The following is an 18,037-nucleotide window of genomic DNA, read 5'->3' as shown; positions in this document are numbered from 1 at the left end:
GTAGTGGGAAGAGGTATGGTGTAATAACGTGGGATGGATTCCAAAAGTCCATGATAAAGAGTGGTTTGCATACAGATCTAGTACAAGTGCATTGCTGAAACTGGCACCTACGTCTATGATTGATGTGACATCCCTACATTCATTTCTCAGTGATATATGACCTTCTTGACTTGTTGTGTAATGGAGATTAATTACTGTGGAGAACAGGCATACAAAGCACCAGCCCTACTTCATAGCTCAGGTACAGATTACACAAGAATTTTTTTAATCTTATCCATCTTCAGAGATAACAACCACTTAATCAAACAGTAAAAGACAGTTCCCATACAATAATCTGAGGGTTCTTTCCTATGTAGTAACACATTCAGGAAAACTTTCATACTTTACCACAGTCAAGGTATAAGGATGTGGGTTTTTTTTCGTATTTGTTTAAATACACTATTACCTGAGGAGGGTCTGCTCTGTATGGGGTGTGAAGGTGAACCATTGTAGAATTCTTTGTTCACAAACATGAATAAAACAGAGCTGGTGACTTAAAATAACAATCCACAATTACTAGCCTACCACCAAACCACTTTGATATTCCTTACTGGATAAACAATGGGATCCCAGGATATAAACCATACAGCTCATGATCCAGCCAAAGTTAAGTACTTTTAAACCTTACTTATTTAAGTGGGAGAAATTTAAAAACATGCTTTGCTCTCTCATTATACCTCATCGAATGCTGAAGTGTTTAAATCTCGGTGTATTGTAACGTGCCACACTACTATATATAGCATCTAAACGCATGCCTAATTTACCAGGCAATTTACCAGGTGAAATCATTCTGCAGAAGCTGAACTAAGATCAGCAACTATTCCTATAGTTCATCTGGTAGACATTTTGGACAAAGGCATAGGCTTATGCAGGATAGTGTATTTTAACATAATTTTTATAATATAATTTAAACTTTCATCTTAAAAAAATCAACAGCATTGATATAGGAGTAGTTCCACCACAGCCACAGAGTTGCCAACTTGGGGAATTATTGGAGATTTGGGAGTGTTTTCTGGGGACAGCAGAATTTGGGGAGGGGAAGATACTCAGTGGAGATGTGATGTCATAGATTCCGCCTTTTCCAGTTCAGCGGGAGCCAGCAGGGACTGAGCGAGGTCGAAGGTCTGGGCCCTGCACACGCTGAGGAAGGCGGAGCACTTCTTCCCAACATCGGTGATGTTGTTGGCGTCGAGGTAGAAGGCCAGCCGGCTCGCGTAGCTCTTCCAGGCGCCCGGTTTGGTGGGGTCGAATTCTTCCAGAGACCCCCGGGTAGCCATGTCAGCGAAGTGTTGTGTCCCTGGTGTGTCGCAGTGAAGTCAGCAAGGGCGAGCCGGACTGCCTGCCGGGCACTGTGATGTCGCGGAGAATCGCAGGAGATTTCAGCGAGAGTGATTTCGGTAGCAAGCCGGACTGCCTACCAGCCTTCGTTGCCACTGTTAAGTCCGCGTGGGGAGGACACACGAGGTCGAGACGGAGTTCCAACAACAACACAGCTTTATTGATTTCAGCAATAACAGACGGAACTGAGGAACTATACAACCTGGCCCTGCTTATATGCTCCCCTGGCCCCAGGTGGCCGCTCCCCCCTGATCCATGATAGGGGGAAAACAACCCCCAGGTCACCAATGGCATGACCTGGCTTAGGGCCAATGGGATGTGTGGGCTGTGCCCAATCATGCGAGCAGGGCTTAGGAGCCTTCGCCCGGGACTCAAGCTCCTGGGCTTCCTTCGCTATGGTCTTAACCGATGCACATACATTACAGAACTGATCTCTGTAATCTGGAGATCAATCACAGTGGGTAGCCGTGTTAGTCTGTCTGCAGTAGTAAAAAAGGGCAAGAGTCCAGTAACACCTAAAAGACTAACAAAGATATTTTCTGGTAGGGTATGAGCTTTCGTGAGCCACAGCATTCTAGCTGTATCTGAAGAAGTGAGCTGTGGCTCACGAAAGCTCATACCCTACCAGAAAATATTTTTGTTAGTCTTTAAGGTGATTCTGGACTCTTGCCCTTTTCTACTACTGGAGATCAATTGTATGTCTGAAAGAACTCCAGGTTCAGCCTAGAAGTTGGTAACCCTAGTTTGAAAACTGTGTAATATGGACTATCTTAAAAAAAAATCTGGACGCGGTGCGGTTTTTGAATGCTTATCAATAGCAGTCCCACACAAAGTGCATTGTGGTAGTCTAAGCTTGAGGTTACCAGGCCATATATGCAGGGGGCCACATCCCTATTCACCAGGAGAGGGAGCAGCTGGCATACCAAACACATCTGGAAAAGGCATTCCTGGTCATGGATGCCACTGAATACCAAGCAACATTTTGGCCATTATGCATGGTCAATTTTGAAGCTCGTTCAGAGCTCTTTTTAAAAATGCCTATTCACGGTCCCAACGCAAAAGGAGAAATTCCGCCCATCCCCCACTCGCCTGCTCCTTCGTTCATTTGCATAGCCATTAGCATGTGCATAGCTAACACACCGCTGTTGTTTTGCATGGTTCCCTCTGGTTATTCTTCGCAGCAGCGGCGGAGCAAACACAAAAGGTCACATTAAGTGGGCTCTTTTGTAATGCGAAGCAGGTCTGCGCCGGCTTCACAGTCACTTCCGGAATGATGGTCCAGCATGCAAAATTCAAAAAAATCCTGCAGGGGCTTGCATTATGTGAGGTTCAGAATACACATGTGTTTATTTGCCATCAAGCTTGCAAATTGGAGACTGTGGCTTCCTTTATTGAGTCAATCCATCTCATGTTGAATCTTGGGTCTTTTCCCACTGCCTTCAGCTTTTCCTAGCATTATTGTCTTTTCCAGTAAGTCTTGTCTTCACATGATGTGACCAAAGTACTATAGCCTCAGTTTAGTCATTTTAGCTTCTAGGGAGAATTCAGGCTTGGTTTGATCTAGAACCCACTTATTTGAAGACATGCTTGTCTTCTGCCTAGCTTATCTTATCCCAGTCATGGCCTTGGTTAATCAAGGTCAGTGTTGTCTAGTCTGGCCTGTGGAATCTCTCCATTTTTCGGGCAGAGGCTGTTCATATCACCTACCGCTAGGGCTGTTGAAAATAAAAAAATTCGGTATAGTTCGGATTCGGCCGAATTCGGCTCGTCTGGATTCGGTACACGCCGAAGTCCGAACTCCCCTGATTCGGATCCGTTAAATTCGGCGAGAAATTAAAGTTCGGCAAAATATTCGGCCGAATATTGCCATTTAAATTTTAAACAATCACTCTTGGCCTCCCACGGCTGCGAGGGGGGGTTAGAGCTGGACGTTCAAAACTTTCATCATTGCTTCTTGTGACCCTTATTGAAAGGACCACCAATTTTGGTGACGATGGGGTCCTAGGGAGGCGAGATATGGATCCCGGAAGCCCTCCCCCAATTGCCCATCGCAAAGCATAGACCGTCCGTGACTCGGCTTGGCTGCATTTGCACATTCAAGCAAATGATGCAATGCAATACATTGGACTGAGAGAGCCCACACAATTCACAAACTGCATGCCAGGGTGAAGCGCGAAATATAAGCATTGCACCCATGGCAGCTCCGCGGGCTGGAGGAAGTAATTAATTGACCACCCAACTCTCTTACAAAAAGTGGCTGGAGGAAGGGAAAGACATACGCCCCCTTCTTTTTCTCAGAGAGTCTTTTCCTGTGTAATGTATATCTTCCACTTTGAGGTGTGGCTGCCCAGCGGCTTTTGGCAATCCCCGGTTGCAAAGATTAGAGGGCACCCAAGCACCGGGGGGTGGGGGGTGGGATGGGAACGTGGGAGCCCCGGCGGCAAGAGGGTCCTCCTCGCACCTCCGCACGGAGACCGCTCGCCCTTCTCAAGCCAACCTGGGGGGGGAGGCTAGGCCAGACCGTGGAACCCCAAGCAAAGCAACCACCCGCACAACTCAAAGACCACAAGACAACCCAAAGCCAAAAGCGCTGGATGAACTCAAGTGGCACCCAAGCACCGGGGGGTGGGGGGTGGGATGGGAACGCTGGAGCCCCGGCGGCGAGAGGGTCCTCCTCGCACCTCCGCACGGAGACCGCTCGCCCTTCTCAAGCCAACCTGGGGGGGGGAGGCTAGGCCGGACCATGGAACCCCAAGCAAAGCAACCACCCGCACAACACAAACACCACAAAACACCCTCAAACCAGTTCCAACTGATGAACTCGGGTGGATCTCTCAACCGCACCAATTCTGCTGGCTGGAATCGCTGGATCTCTCGCCACCAAAATGGAAGACAGTGGGGAAGGGAGGGATGGGCAGGCGTTTTAAACTTTCTCTTGGCCAGTTCAAAACTTCAAATCAATGCTCTGATTGGCCATGAGAAGAATCTGCTGGGCTACCATTGGCCGCGGGAGAAAGCAGATTGCCAACGGGCGGATCAGCTCCTGTGCATGCGTCTCCGCCGAACCACCGAATTAGCTGAATTTACTCGCCAAACTCGCCGAACATGAAGAGTTCGGTCTCCCGGATTTCTCCCATTTTGGAGTTCGGATCCGTCCAAACAGAAAAGCGCCGAATCGAGGAAAATTCGGTTGATTTTCAGTTCGGGCCGAACCGAATCAACAGCCCTACCTACCGCCTGATCTTTTGGTTGAAACAGGAGATTAAACCTGAGACTTTCTTCATGCAAAGCAGATGTTCTACTGCTGAGTCAAAGGTTAGGTTTTGTAAAACTAGATCTTAAGCAAAAAGATACATTAAATTTTTTTTAGATCAGATGTATCAAGGGTTTTTTGTAGTTTTCATCATTAATATCTGCAACTAAAATGCAGTTGTATATAATTTTAACCTTTTTTTCTAATTCATTGCTACTATTTATTCATATTTTATTTATTAAAGTTATTTTTTCATGACAGGCTGGGACTAATGGCTACATGGCTCCTGAAATCCTAATCGAGGACGCATCTTACTCCTATCCTGCAGACTGGTTTTCATTGGGATGCACTATGTATGAAATGATTGCTGCTCGAACTCCATTCAGGGATCACAAAGAGAAGATCAGTAAAGAAGAACTAAAGAGAAGAACCTTAGAAGATGAGGTGAAATTTGAGCATTCCGGCTTTGATGAGGCATCCAAAGATATTTGCAAATTGTTCTTAGCTAAAAAAGTTGAAAATCGTTTAGGAAGCAGGTATGTTTTTACTTTATTTTATCAATAAAGATGTTAATCAGTGATTTTGGCTCCACCAGGGGGCAGCGTTACTTCGTAAGCAACTTCCTTGGTCAGCAGAGACTAACCCGGACTCAATGGTGCTTATTAAAGGTCCATTTATTGCCAAGAACCACATCCACACAGGTATCCACATGAGCACAGTTTTCTTCATCTGCCCACTTTGCCCCTTTAAAATCTCAGGGAGCTGTGCTGTGCCTCTGCCGTGGGGGAGTTCCATCAAGCCTGCCCAGGTCTGATTGACTTATCTTGCCCAACACCCCAGCTCCTTCTCTATGTTGCTCTTCCTTCCTTCTCAGCCTCTCCCAGCTAGCTAGCTAGTTCGCCTTCCTTTCCTCCCCTCTCTCTTGACATTTCCCTTTTTATCCCTGGGGCTCCACCCATGCTAGTCAAGCCCAGCACTGCTACACTCTTCTCTGAGCCTTGCTTATCTGTTAACCCCTTCCTTGCCTTGCCCCAGCTTGTTCTGGAGCAGCTGCTGCCTTTGGTAGGTACTAGCTGGAGATCTCCCGCTATTACAACTGATCTCCAGCCAATAGAGATCAGTTCACCTGGAGAAAACGGCCGCTTTGGCAATTGGACTCCCCAATCCCCACCCTCCTCAGGCTCCACCCCAAAAACCTCCCGCTGGTGGCAAAGAGGGACCTGGCAACCCTAGCCTTTGGCCAAGCTTGGTATAGTGGTTAAGAGCGGTGGTTTGATCTGGAGAACCGGGTTTGATTCCCCACTCTTCCACATGAGCGGTGGAGGCTGATCTGGTGAACTGGATTTGTTTCCCACACATGAAGCCAGCTGGGTGACCTTGGGCTAGTCACAGCTCTTAGAGCTCTCTCAGTCTCACCTACTTCACAGGGTGTCTTTTTTGGGGAGGGGAAGGGACGGTGATTGTAAGCCAGTTTGAGTCTTCCTTAAGTGGTAGAGAAAGTCGGCATATAAAGACCAACTCTTCTTCTTCAAATAGGCAGGGCCTTCTCTGGCCTGCACTGCTGCCTCTGTGCCACAGTAATACATCCATTCCTTTTTAGGACACTAAAAGAGAGCTATGCGTTTTGTGATATTCAGATACAGGCATGAATATTAGCAGTGTGGGCTAGAAAGCAGAAGAGGGCTAAACTGAAGATACATCTAGCTAATACAGGTTTTATGTTCTTATTGCAGATACAGGAAAACTGATTTAAGATTCGTTTGCTAAAATATCATCAATCTTTACTTTAATTGGACTCATTGGAATAGGACCAAAGTACATACAATATTGGGGATGAGTGACTGGATTGCTTATGGGTAGTTTAGCCTCAAAAACCAGCCTTGGGGTGAGATCTACACATAGAGTATCCCTTATCCAGACATCCCATACGTGGACTGTCCCATTCCCAAGATATCTCATTATTAGGGTTGCCAGCCTTCAGGTACTAGCTGGAGATCTCCTGCTATTACAACTGATCTCCAGCCGATAGAGATCAATTCACCTGGAGAAAATGGCTGCTTTGGCAATTGGACTCTGGCACTGAAGTCCCTCCCCTCCCCAAACCCCGTCCTCCTCAGGCTCCACCCCAAAAATCTCCAGGTATTTCCCAACCTGGACCTGGCAACCCTATTCATTATGTATATGCAAAAATTCCAAAATATTCCAGTATATGTAAAGATCCAAAATACGGACCATTTCTGGTCCCAAGCAGTCCAGATAAGGGATACTCAACCCTCATGCTGTTTCATTGATCAAAACTGGCTCCTCAGATTGCCTTAAACCCTGTAAGTAGGGTTGCCAACCTCCAGGTACTAGCTGGAGATCTCCTGCTATTACAACAGATCTCCAGCCAATAGAGATCAGTTCCCCTGGAGAAGATGGCCGCTTTGGCCTTTGGACTCTATGGCATCGAAGTCCCTCCCCAAACCCTGCCCTCCTCAGGCTCCACCCATAAAACCTCCCGCTGGTTGCGAAGAGGGACCTGGCAACCCTACCCGTAAGGGAAAAACAGAGACAGGAAAGGAACACAGGATACCTCAGTCATTAAAGTATTTATTTCAGAAGCCAAAATAAAGTCTTTTCCTATGGTCCTGTAACCTTTTGCGAATCAGACCTAAAGTAGACTTTCCATCAACCTCTTCCTATCCTGAAGGCACAACAGTGCAAATTAATGCCTTTTAAGGTGATGCATGCTTTATGTCTGCTAAACTCTTTTAACTGAGTCCTGGGATGCATCCACATGGGGGATTTTCCACTGTAAGGGAGGCCTCCAGATTGAACGGAAACTTTTACATTATGCTGTGCTCATTGTGAGCATGACTCTAGGGCATTCTGGGGCTTTCCCCTTTGAGTTGGGTCAAAGGAAAATAAGCTTTCTCTGACAAATGACATCTTTCTGTCATGGAGGAAGACTTAGCAGAAAGGAGTTGTTGGGATCCAGCCCAATGTGATTAACAGTCCAATCTTTCCTTGGAATTAAGTCTTAACTGTGTTCAAATGCCATAAAGCAGGCTGAATTCCACTTAGGCTCCTACTCAGTTCTATCCAGTGGGGCTTACTCCCAGGAAAGTGTTCTTAGGATTGCACTGCTAAACTACACTATTGTGTACATTCACTTTGGAGAAAGCCCTTTGAGCACACTTGGAATTACTGAGTAAATAGGATCAGGCTGCAAATTGATGTTTTGGACATTGAGTGCTGCTAGAAAAAAATTACTTTATGCACATTTACCTGAACTATGTTCTCCTCCTTTGAAGAGGAGGATTTAAGTGTGAAAAGTTAATGTTGGTTTGATACTTTGAACTGTTACTATTAGTGCTAAACATTTCTGTACATTGCCCAGAATTCCTTGCATCTTTGCATTCTGAAGAGGCATCCTTATTTGCTTCCATACTAGCCATTTAGTCTGAAATAGCCATAATTTGTTGACTTGGTTTCCAGCAATTACATCTATATTGTCATAAAACGAAGTTTATTCCAGTGTTTTCTTTGTTATACTCCCATCTTTTCTAGACCTAATTTGTGGCAATTATCAGGACTGCCATCTCTTTAACATGTTGCTTCTTTCTTTTTTGCTTCCACCTTAATTAATTTCCTCCAGTTCTCTTGAGGTTGACTGTGATATTCCTGGATGAATGATTAATTTTTAGATGGGGGAAGGTAGAGGCAAATCCCTTGGGGATTTTATAGGGAAGATAACATTACAATGATTGCTGTATGGAACTCTAGTTTAAATTAATGATGTAGCAGGAGGCTCAAGTTGGTTCCCAGTTCCTTATTCACATTTACTATTTCCTGAATGATATTGAGGACAATGTAAAAGCTCTGCACTCCAAAAGAAAATGTGGACCACCACATACCATACACCCCCACATTCAGGGGACTGTGCCCTCCAAGGGGTTGCATGCTGGTTTGCTTTTAAATTGTCCTCAATATCATTCAGGAACTAGGAAATGCGACCAGAAAACTATCGACCAGGATTTGCTTGCTTAAACTTTCTGCTTATCACCTTCAATCCCCTTTGATCCCTTCCATCTACTGTATATGGGGAAAGTGTTCCTACACAACAAGTCTGCAAAAAAACAGTGAAGTTTTTTAATGGATCCATGTTCTTGGTTCTTTCGCTATTCTTCTGCAGCTTGTTGAATGTTATATTAACCTCTAAGAGATCAGAGAATTGCTTTGTAAAAGTTATTTGTGCAGATGTTTGTCATGCTGCTGTTGTTTCTAAAATATGCTGCTTTAGCACTCTTTTGCTAGTTGTGATAAATTTGCAGGATTCCAAAGAGGCTTCCATTCTGTGACCCAGATCTCTATACCATACAGCAATAAAATTGTTATCCAACTCTCAAATACAATTGGTGGAGCTACAGAGACAGGAGATAAAAGTAATACAATCAAGCCCTGGAACAAAAATGCCAGCTACAAAATATATATAACAAAACACAGCCCTCTAAGTCACCTATTCTGTACTGGTAGTTGTATTATGAAACTACTGGGAGTGTGCAGATTGAAACCTGTAAACAATGAGTGTGACTTGTTTTTCATAGTCACAATGTGTAACATATTTGGAAATATTAAGAGTGGGGAAAGCCATCCATCATACAGAGATGGCAAAAAGCCTATCTCTAACTATTGCACTGGAGATATTGTTCAAGAACAGCTCGTCCCTATGTAAAGATTAGCTAAAGATTCTGCTAAGGTCATTGAGACCTTGGGTAATCTGTTTAAGAACCTGTTGCATAAGTTAAAGCTTCTCAAAGGCAGCTTTAATTTGTACACCTAACCATTTTGTTTCTATTGAAGAGCTAGGGACAGCAGAAATTAACCATTTCATCTTCTGTCTTCAGCCCTGTAGGATCTGTATACCTCCCCCCCCCCCCCGGTATAGCTGTGCATATCAAAAATAAGCATTAAAGCACTTTGACAAGTAAATTTCCCCTGTTCTGTGATAGGAAAGAAGCAGAAACTAGTTTTTCTCCTTTTTAAAGAAAACTGGGAATAGATAGCCAACATGGCTAGGGTTGCCAATTCTGAGATGGGAAATTCCTAGTAGGGTGTGGGGGAGGGGTAGTGTTGCTAACTTCCAGGTGGTGGCTGGAGATCTCCTGCTACAACTGATCTCCAGCCAATAGAGATCAATTCACCTGGAGAAAATGGCCACTTTGGCAATTGGACCCTATGGCACTGAAGCCCCTTCCCTCTCCAAATCCCACCCTCCTCAGGATCCGCCCCCCAAAATCTCCAGATATTTCCCAACCCGGAGCTGGCAACCTTCGAGAGGGGAGAGTTTGGGGAAATTGAAGACATCAACTGAGAGAGCCATGGCCAGCGCACTCTTGTTCGTCTTAATTTTGCGATTATATTTTAATTGCATTTTATATGGTTATTTATACTATTAAATTGTATTTATTCATGTTGTTAGCCGCCTTGAGCCTGGCTTAGGTCAGGAGAGGGTGATGTAAAAGTAAATTAAAATATAAATAAATAAAATAATCCACAAAGCTTGCCTTAACTGAGCAATGCTGCTCTCAAACACCTAGAACTGGCTGCTTTAACTAGCATGACCTCAAACATTGGGAGCCAGTGTGCTATAACAGTAAATTGCTTGGATTTGGGACAGCTTGTTTCAAATCTGTGCTCAGCCGTGATGTTCACTGGGTAGCCTTGGGTAAATTGCTGTTCCCTCAGCCAAATCTGTCTCACAGAGTTGTTGTGAAGATAAAATGGGATCTCTCCATATGTACCATCTTGATCAGGAAAGGAAGGATCCAAATGTGATGCATTTATCTTCATTGTTATAAAATAATATCAGACTGAGAGAAGTGCCAAGGCTGTTGATAAGCATATTTACAATGTAAACAAACCTGGTTGTGAATGTGACACATTATAACATCAAATGGCCTGAACTGCAGTATTATGCTTTTGGTGCTAACAAAAATGTCATTGAAATCTAGGAGGTATACAGATTACAAACTCAGTTTATGTAAAGCGGTCCTTATTCTTATCATGTAGAATTTCTTCAGTGACCCTACATTGGGATATCCACAGTGCCATAGTCATTTAAAAAAACAAAACACTATGGCTGCACTTCCTTACTTCTTTCTATTCTGTGGCCTCTGGTGACTTCTGTACATGCACAAAACAGCCTGGAGGTGGTGCTAAAATGTCATTCTAAGCAGGGAGTAGGTGATGGCTATTCCCTATCATAACCTGCATTCCCTATCATAACCTGCTGGCACTGAAGTCCGAGGACAGCAGATAATGGGAGTGAAGTGTCCATGGTTCATACCTGGCAGAAGTGGTTAAGCACCTGCGTCCGAGTTCTCTATTAATTCTTTTATCAATTGGATGAAAAACAACATTCTTTTTCTTAGAAATATGCAGTCTCTTATTTTACAGAATTGTGGCCATAGAAAATCATGTTTTTAATGTTTGTACATTTTTCTTGTATATTTAGTATATTTTCTAACATTTGGTTGGTCTTGAATAAAATATGACGGTGTGTATGGGAGGGAACTATTTATTTTATTTATTAAAATAACTATAATTATATCACACCATTCTATTGAAAAAGCAAGGCTCAAGGCTTATAATATTAGCAAAAATAGATAGCTGCTATTGCAAACTTATAAGTACCATGTGCAGATTGTCACCCCCATCCCTGCCTCCAAGAAGTTCCCGCTGGTGGCGAGGGTAGAACTGGCAACCCTAACTGGCAGCCAGTAATTGGCACAGGATGGGGGTAATGTGCTCAGTTCAACCAGTTCCTGTAAGCACCCACTGCCGCATTCTAAACCAGTTGCAGCTTCCAAACTGTTTTCAAAGACAATTCCACATATAGCATGTTCCAGTAGTCCTGGATGTTAGCAAGACAATGTGACTATAACTTCACCTTTCCCAGAAAAGACCGCTGGTGAACCTATGTAAGTTAGAAAGACACGCTCCTGGCTAGTTCTGTCACCTGGGCATCCATGGTCAATGAGACATCCAACAGTATGATACTTCAGAGAGAGTACACTAGGGGTGTGCATATCAATATGCTGAACCAACCCCCCCCCCGAAAGATACCTTTTTTGGTATTTGGAGGGGTACTGAACCACCACCACCCCGAAAATACCTTTCGGTATATTTCAGGGAAGGTTGTACGGTGGGGGTGGGGAATGGCAGCAATTAAAGGGAGCTGAAAAGTAAATCCCCAAATAATGCCAAATTTATTCGGCATTATGTGGGGCCACTTTGGCCATCACACTGTTTTTTAAACCCCTCTCCCTCTCCCCCTCCCTCACTTACCTGCTGCTAGCTGGTGTCTCTGCAGGTTCTGAAGTCCTGGATTTCAGAGAAGGCGGCGACACTAAACTGTTTTTTGTTTAGAGTTGCTGCCCGCTCCGAAGTCCAGGACTTTAGAACCTGCAGTGACTGCTAAACTGAAGGCTGCTGTGGGTAGGAGCTTGGCTGGGGTGGGGATGAAAAACTGAAGATTACACTGGCTCCAGGCCGGGAGCCAGCGCAGCCTTCAGTTCTTCCCCACTCTGAGCCCAGCCTTCTGCTCTGCGCCCCATATTTTTCAGGTTCGGGTTTATTAACCTGAAAATTTTCAATTTTGGGGGGGAAAGACGAATTAAGTATTTGTGTTTTTTTCTGGATTTTTCAAAAATTTCCAGGTCTAATAAACCTGAACCTGAAAATACCAGGAAAAAATTGGTGCACACCCCTGGAGTACACCCACACCCTTGAACCATAGCACCTGAGATTTATCTGGATTTAATTTGTGTTTTTTTCACCCTATTCCAGGCCTTTACAGCTTCCAGACACATCCACTGCTTCCCTGGGCCTTGATACTGGTGACAACTCAGCCCAGTCCCTTGGATGAGCAAACGCCATAAGCCCCAGGGAGCAGAAGTATATCTCTTGTTGACAGAAGTTGGACATGCACCCATTTCTTAATGTACCCAGATTACAGGCTTTCTATAGTCCTTTGCATGCTCTGCCATGACAGCTTTGCTCATGACAGCAGGGCCTTCTGCAGGTGTCAATCGGCAAATGGGCAAAATCAGCAGCCCATACACATGTATTCTCTGTTGTGGCCCCTGCCTTATGGAACGTCCTGTCTGATGAGGTTAGGAAGGCCTCCGCTCTTCTGGCTTTTCACAAACTATGCAAAACTGAATTATTCAAGAGGGCTTTTCTACACAGGTGACGTCACCCCATGGGTCAGGAATGACCCAGTGCTTGCACAGGGAACTACCTTTACTTTAATAGGGCTGTACTGCAATAAAATGATTCAGATAGATACTTGGGTGAAGGGTTAGGGACTGTGGTCTATTCTGCAGTGTATAGTTCATACTGGCTGTTGCTGTAAGTACAATCCTTTGCTTCAGTTCTGTTTTCAGATTTCTGACTGGTTCTAGATTTCTACAATGCAAATCCTATTGCACTGTTTATTGGATGTCCCATCCTGTTGATTGTATATATTTACTCTGTGCAATCTGCCTTGGGTTCCAGTTAAAAAGGTGGACTATAAATAATGTAAACAAACAAACAAATAAATAGGATGAGAACAGGGAGGCAAAGTCAGGAAGCTTAGCTTTCTTCCTACTTCCACCATCAAAGAATAATCCTAAAATGAGAAGGCCTTACATTTATATCTCTTTCACATTAACTAACCTATCTAGACAATATTGCTGTGACAAGCCTATTTTTCCTGTTGAGGGTACACACTCAGCCTCCTAAGATTTTCTGGATTTAGGTTTGTTTTAAACTTCCCCTCAGTTATCAGGTGTTCTAATGTATGGACTTTGGGTTCGCTGCTGTGACGTAAGTACATGTAGTGCGCAAGTAATTTAAGGAGATCACTGAGGCAGGATTTGAACAGAAACAACAAAGAAGATTGTCAAAGAGCTCCCCAACCTGTCTCCACCAGTTGGAGGCTGCTTTGGTCTGGTCAAAAGTTTTCCAAAAGACAAAACCTTGAACTCCAGGCTTTCGCCCCAAGTCCAAGGAGTAGCTGCCACCAGCCCTTTCAAAAGATTGAGCTCCAGGGGGAAGATAAGGGCAATCCTCTCCCAACTCACTCCAAAATTGAGTGCAACGCTTACCCTGCAAGGTAGAGGCCTGCCAGGGAAAGATTACACTCCCAAAATGTCTTAGGTTTTTGGTAGGTGGTTTTACACTCACACAAGGCACTTAGAATTTAGGCTTGGAATCCCAAAATCACAGACACAAGCCATTTAAAGGCTAACAATTTATTTATAAGATTCAAGCTGGTTTACAGGAAAGAAAAGTCATGAAGTGTTAAGCAAGAAAATAATAAACTATTTAGCAAAGCTAACTAATACATTCAAAAGCCTTTTTAATTCAAAAGGATTGGCAAAGGTTTCTTGCATCAGGTTTTATAGTTACCAAGTTCCAAAGATGCTTCCAGCATTCAAGAGTTTCAAAAGATTGTCCAAAAGGTTTCTCCAAGCAGGTCAGCTTGACCAAAGTTTCCCCCTCAAGGGCCAAAATCAAATGGGTTGTGATGCAGCCAGCACAACTCTCCTGCTGTACCCCAAAGCATGCATAGTTTTCTCAAGGGTTGGTTTGTCCTTATATTCGTTTTCTCAGTGGCATGAGCTCATAGAAGCCAATTGAGAAAACGCAAGCACTTAGCTGTTAATTAATCGCTTGGTCAGAATTGCTGACTCATTCAGAGATGTGTTCAGGTGAGGAAGCCTGCAGAACTACCTGCACCTGGACATTGTCATGATGGCTGACCATTTAATTACCATGGCAATGCACCGCCTTGCATTCCAAAAAGGGGAAAGGTTAACTAGCATCAGCTGGGGCTTACCTTTCTCCCTCCACAAAAGCAGTTTTCAAAAGGAAACTTATTTTGCTGGTCTAAAATCCCAATAACACAACATTCATAGGCTTCTAGGCCTGAACCCAAAAGAAATAATACAATCCAAGAAATTGAGAGACCTCAACTTCTTGACAAAGATTTATTTATTTACTTACTTACAAGAGAGTCTCAAGGAATAGAACAGCAGCACAGGTCTCCAGGTTGACAAAGGAGAAACTGGCTTTAGAGAGTAGTTTAGATTTCTGTACATGCTTTTCCAAACACAAACAAAAGGCTATTACTGATTAGCCACTAGTTAGGATCCTCTCATACACCCTCAGGATTCCACCCATACCAGCCTGCCCTTTCCCAAAACTCAGATGAAAAAGTACAAGGTTTGCTCATCACCGGAGACAGGCCTATTAAATGGGGTACTCTATTCTGTCCCAAAGATAGAGCTCAACCACTCTGCCACACCAGAAGGAGGAGGAGTAGTTGGTTTTTATATGCCAACTTTCTCTACCACTTAAGGAAGAATCAGACTGGCTTGCAATCACCTTCCCTTCCCCTCCCCACAACAGACACCCTGTGAGGTAGGTGGGGCTGCGAGAGCTCTAAGAGAGCTGTGACTAGCCCAAGGTCACCCAGCTGGCTTCATGTGGAGGAGTGGGGAAACCAACCCGGTTCACCAGATTAGCGCCTGCCGCTCATGTGGAGGAGTGGGCAATCAAATGCAGTCCACCGCTCCAAACCACCACTCGTAACCACTACACCATGCTGGCTCTCATCCACTGCAGGGAGACCAACCCCTTGCAAATCTCCTCTTTTTCCTAAGCCAGACCTGAGTTGTCATTGCTCTCTACCTAAGGCAGATCTGAACTAACTCCTTCTGTGCTCCCCTCCAACCTTCCATCCCCCTTCTGAAAGGTGATGGGCTGTTGGAGCAGACCTGGTAGGGGCTCCTCTGAGTGGCTGTTTCTCCCTTTAGGGGCAGGACAGCCACCTGTCCGTCACAGTTGCAAACTAGCTATATAGGGAATGATCTAACAGCACCTAAGGATCTAAGTTCTGCCCTTAAATTTGTTTGAGGCACTTGGGTAACTCTGTGTAAACTGTTCTAAGATCCTTGGACAAAGAAAGGAAGACGCATCTGAAGCAATGAAATAAAATTCACAATATTTTGCATCAGAATAGTTGTTCCTATGGCTGGTTACAAAAGGTTTTATTAATCTAACAGGGAGTTGAATTCTGGTTAAGTAATGCAGTGTTTCTAAAGTTTGACATTTAGCCTTAATTTATTGAAAATTTACTTCTATTTAAGTATGCTTAGGATGGGGAATTCCATCTGATTAATCCCTTATTCATGAAGTTTTTGGGTGTGTTTTTTTAAACTCTCTTGTCCCTTGATTCACCCAATGTTTCTACCGCTTTCAAAGAGTAAGAAAGATATCACACAATCATGACTTTGATCACATATCTCTGCTTCTAGGCTTTCCTGAAGATTTGTTCATTGGCATTTGGAATTCAGAGCATGTTTTTTTTCCTTTTGCTTGACAGTCTTTTGTCTTCTTGCAGAAATGATGATGATGATCCCAGGAAACATCATTTCTTTAAATCCATAAACTTCCGTCGGCTGGAGGCAGGTGTTACGGATCCTCCCTTTGTACCGGATCCATCTGTTGTGTATGCCAAAGACGTTGCTGACATTGCTGACTTCTCTGAAGTTAAGGGAATTGACTTTGATGAAAAAGACAGTAAATTCTTCAAGAAATTTTCCACAGGGGCTGTCTCTATACCCTGGCAGAATGAAGTCATTGAAACAGGACTGTTTGCGGAACTGAATGATCCCAACAGAGTAGCTGGTAGAGGTACCAAGTCTGGAGTTTGTTTGTTGTTATAAATATGATGTCAGAAATGAAAAGGTAGGAAATACACCTTCATTACTTCATGGAATCAAAGATGTTCAGCAGGGACTCACCAACTTCCTTAAGGCAAACTGAATAAGCTGTTCTTGTTTCATGCTGATATCTTATTGGAAATTTCTAAAATGAAGAATCGGATTCTTTTAAGATGATTTAGCACTCGTGTTGGCCTCTTGCTAAAATATTCAAAACAAACAGACATTTGGATTTAAAATTATTTTGCTTGGGACTGCCACTGCTTTGGCAAGGTTCAGTAGTAGTTCATCAAAGTTCATTATAAAAAAGACTTTAACTGGACTCACTGGAATAGACAGTGATCATGAATTTATTTCAGCTAGGTAAGAAACACAGAATATTTATATAGGTTATTCCTTTTTAGGTTATGCTTCTCCATGTGTATAACGCTGATATAACAGTCAACAGTCATTTTGGTACCAATTTCACCTTTCTATCAGGCTTCCTGATAGTATCTTTTCATTTTGATGAAAGCTGTAGTTTAAATTAAACTACAAATGAGTCATGCCAGTTTGTAACTGGCCTTTCAGAAGAGAAACAACACAAACACGGCAGCAATACTTATTTTGCAAGTAAGGGGTTTAAAATAAATTAACTATTTTTACAAGTACTTTTAATGTGAGGGAAATGTGCATATATGTGTACAGCTTAGATGTGTGCTTTGATTCTTGTAAATGTCTTACTTCAAGAATCTGTTTTTTGATATTTTGAAACAGGCCTGCAACTATGTGCTGCTAGTGTAGTATTACCGGGACTCTTCAATAGCTGAAGAAGGCTAGTTTTTGAAGTTATATTCTCAAAGTCAAGTCCTTAGAGCTCATATGTATGCAAGGTATGGTTTACTCAGCTCCTCCTTTAATTCTGAGATGAAGTTGTTTGTGTTCACCACCCCAGAGAGTTGAAGAAATTTTATGGCAGACTGCACCTTCGTTCCGATTTACTCGAGAAGGCCAGCAGATGGAGGGCGGGCAGCCACTATGCACCCTTGCATTGTGCCTGAATCAAACACAATCTCCTCCCCAAGGAACATTTTGTACAGTACTTTAATTGTATTTTGTATTAGACTTTTAGCAGTTACTTTCATACCCATTTCCGGGCTGAGAAGCACAATTAAAGGTAATAAATACATTATATTAAAACGGATGCAAGCAGATGTCAATAAGAATTCACCAAAATGTTGTTATATTTTAGTACCTTACATATAGTTTAATAAGATGTTTCCAGTTCGGACAATAGTGGGTCTTCCTCAGGTAAAACAAAACAATAAGCACATGCAATTTATAATACCAAACTTTGATTTCCACCCCCTCCAACTAATGTATCCATATGGTTGTCATCTAACAGTGTTAATTCTTATTCAGATAATTCTGAACTTTGAACATTAAAAATAATAGCAAAGCTAATTAAAGACAAATCCATACTTTTGTATAAAGCTGTGTAAATGTAGGGGGAGTTGTGTTTTTCTTTTTGCATACTGCCCCTTTACTACTCATCCTTGTCTTGCAAGTTTGCATATTTACAGTACAATCCTAAGAACAGTTTCCTGGGAGTAAGCCCCTTGAGTAGGCTTAAGTAGGATACTGAGCAGAGCTTCTTAGGATGACACTG

The 18,037-nt window shown here is 43.3% G+C and overlaps 1 protein-coding gene across 1 annotated transcript in view; it reads left to right on the top strand.

Annotated features, from left to right (window-relative positions):
* GRK7 (G protein-coupled receptor kinase 7) overlaps positions 1 to 16,392 on the top strand; it is a 53,046-nt gene extending 36,654 nt beyond the window's left edge. The window contains exons 3-4 of the mRNA XM_056849326.1: positions 4,892 to 5,166; positions 16,068 to 16,392. Coding sequence (XP_056705304.1) covers positions 4,892 to 5,166; positions 16,068 to 16,392 — 600 coding nt within the window. The remainder of the gene's footprint in view (positions 1 to 4,891; positions 5,167 to 16,067) is intronic.
* Positions 16,393 to 18,037: the final 1,645 nt, after the last annotated feature.

The sequence above is a fragment of the Euleptes europaea genome, chromosome 5 (assembly GCF_029931775.1).
Source record: "Euleptes europaea isolate rEulEur1 chromosome 5, rEulEur1.hap1, whole genome shotgun sequence".
Taxonomy (NCBI): Eukaryota; Metazoa; Chordata; class Lepidosauria; order Squamata; family Sphaerodactylidae; genus Euleptes; species Euleptes europaea.
Note: the sequence above shows the minus strand (reverse complement) of the source record. Positions and strands in the feature narration are given on the sequence as shown.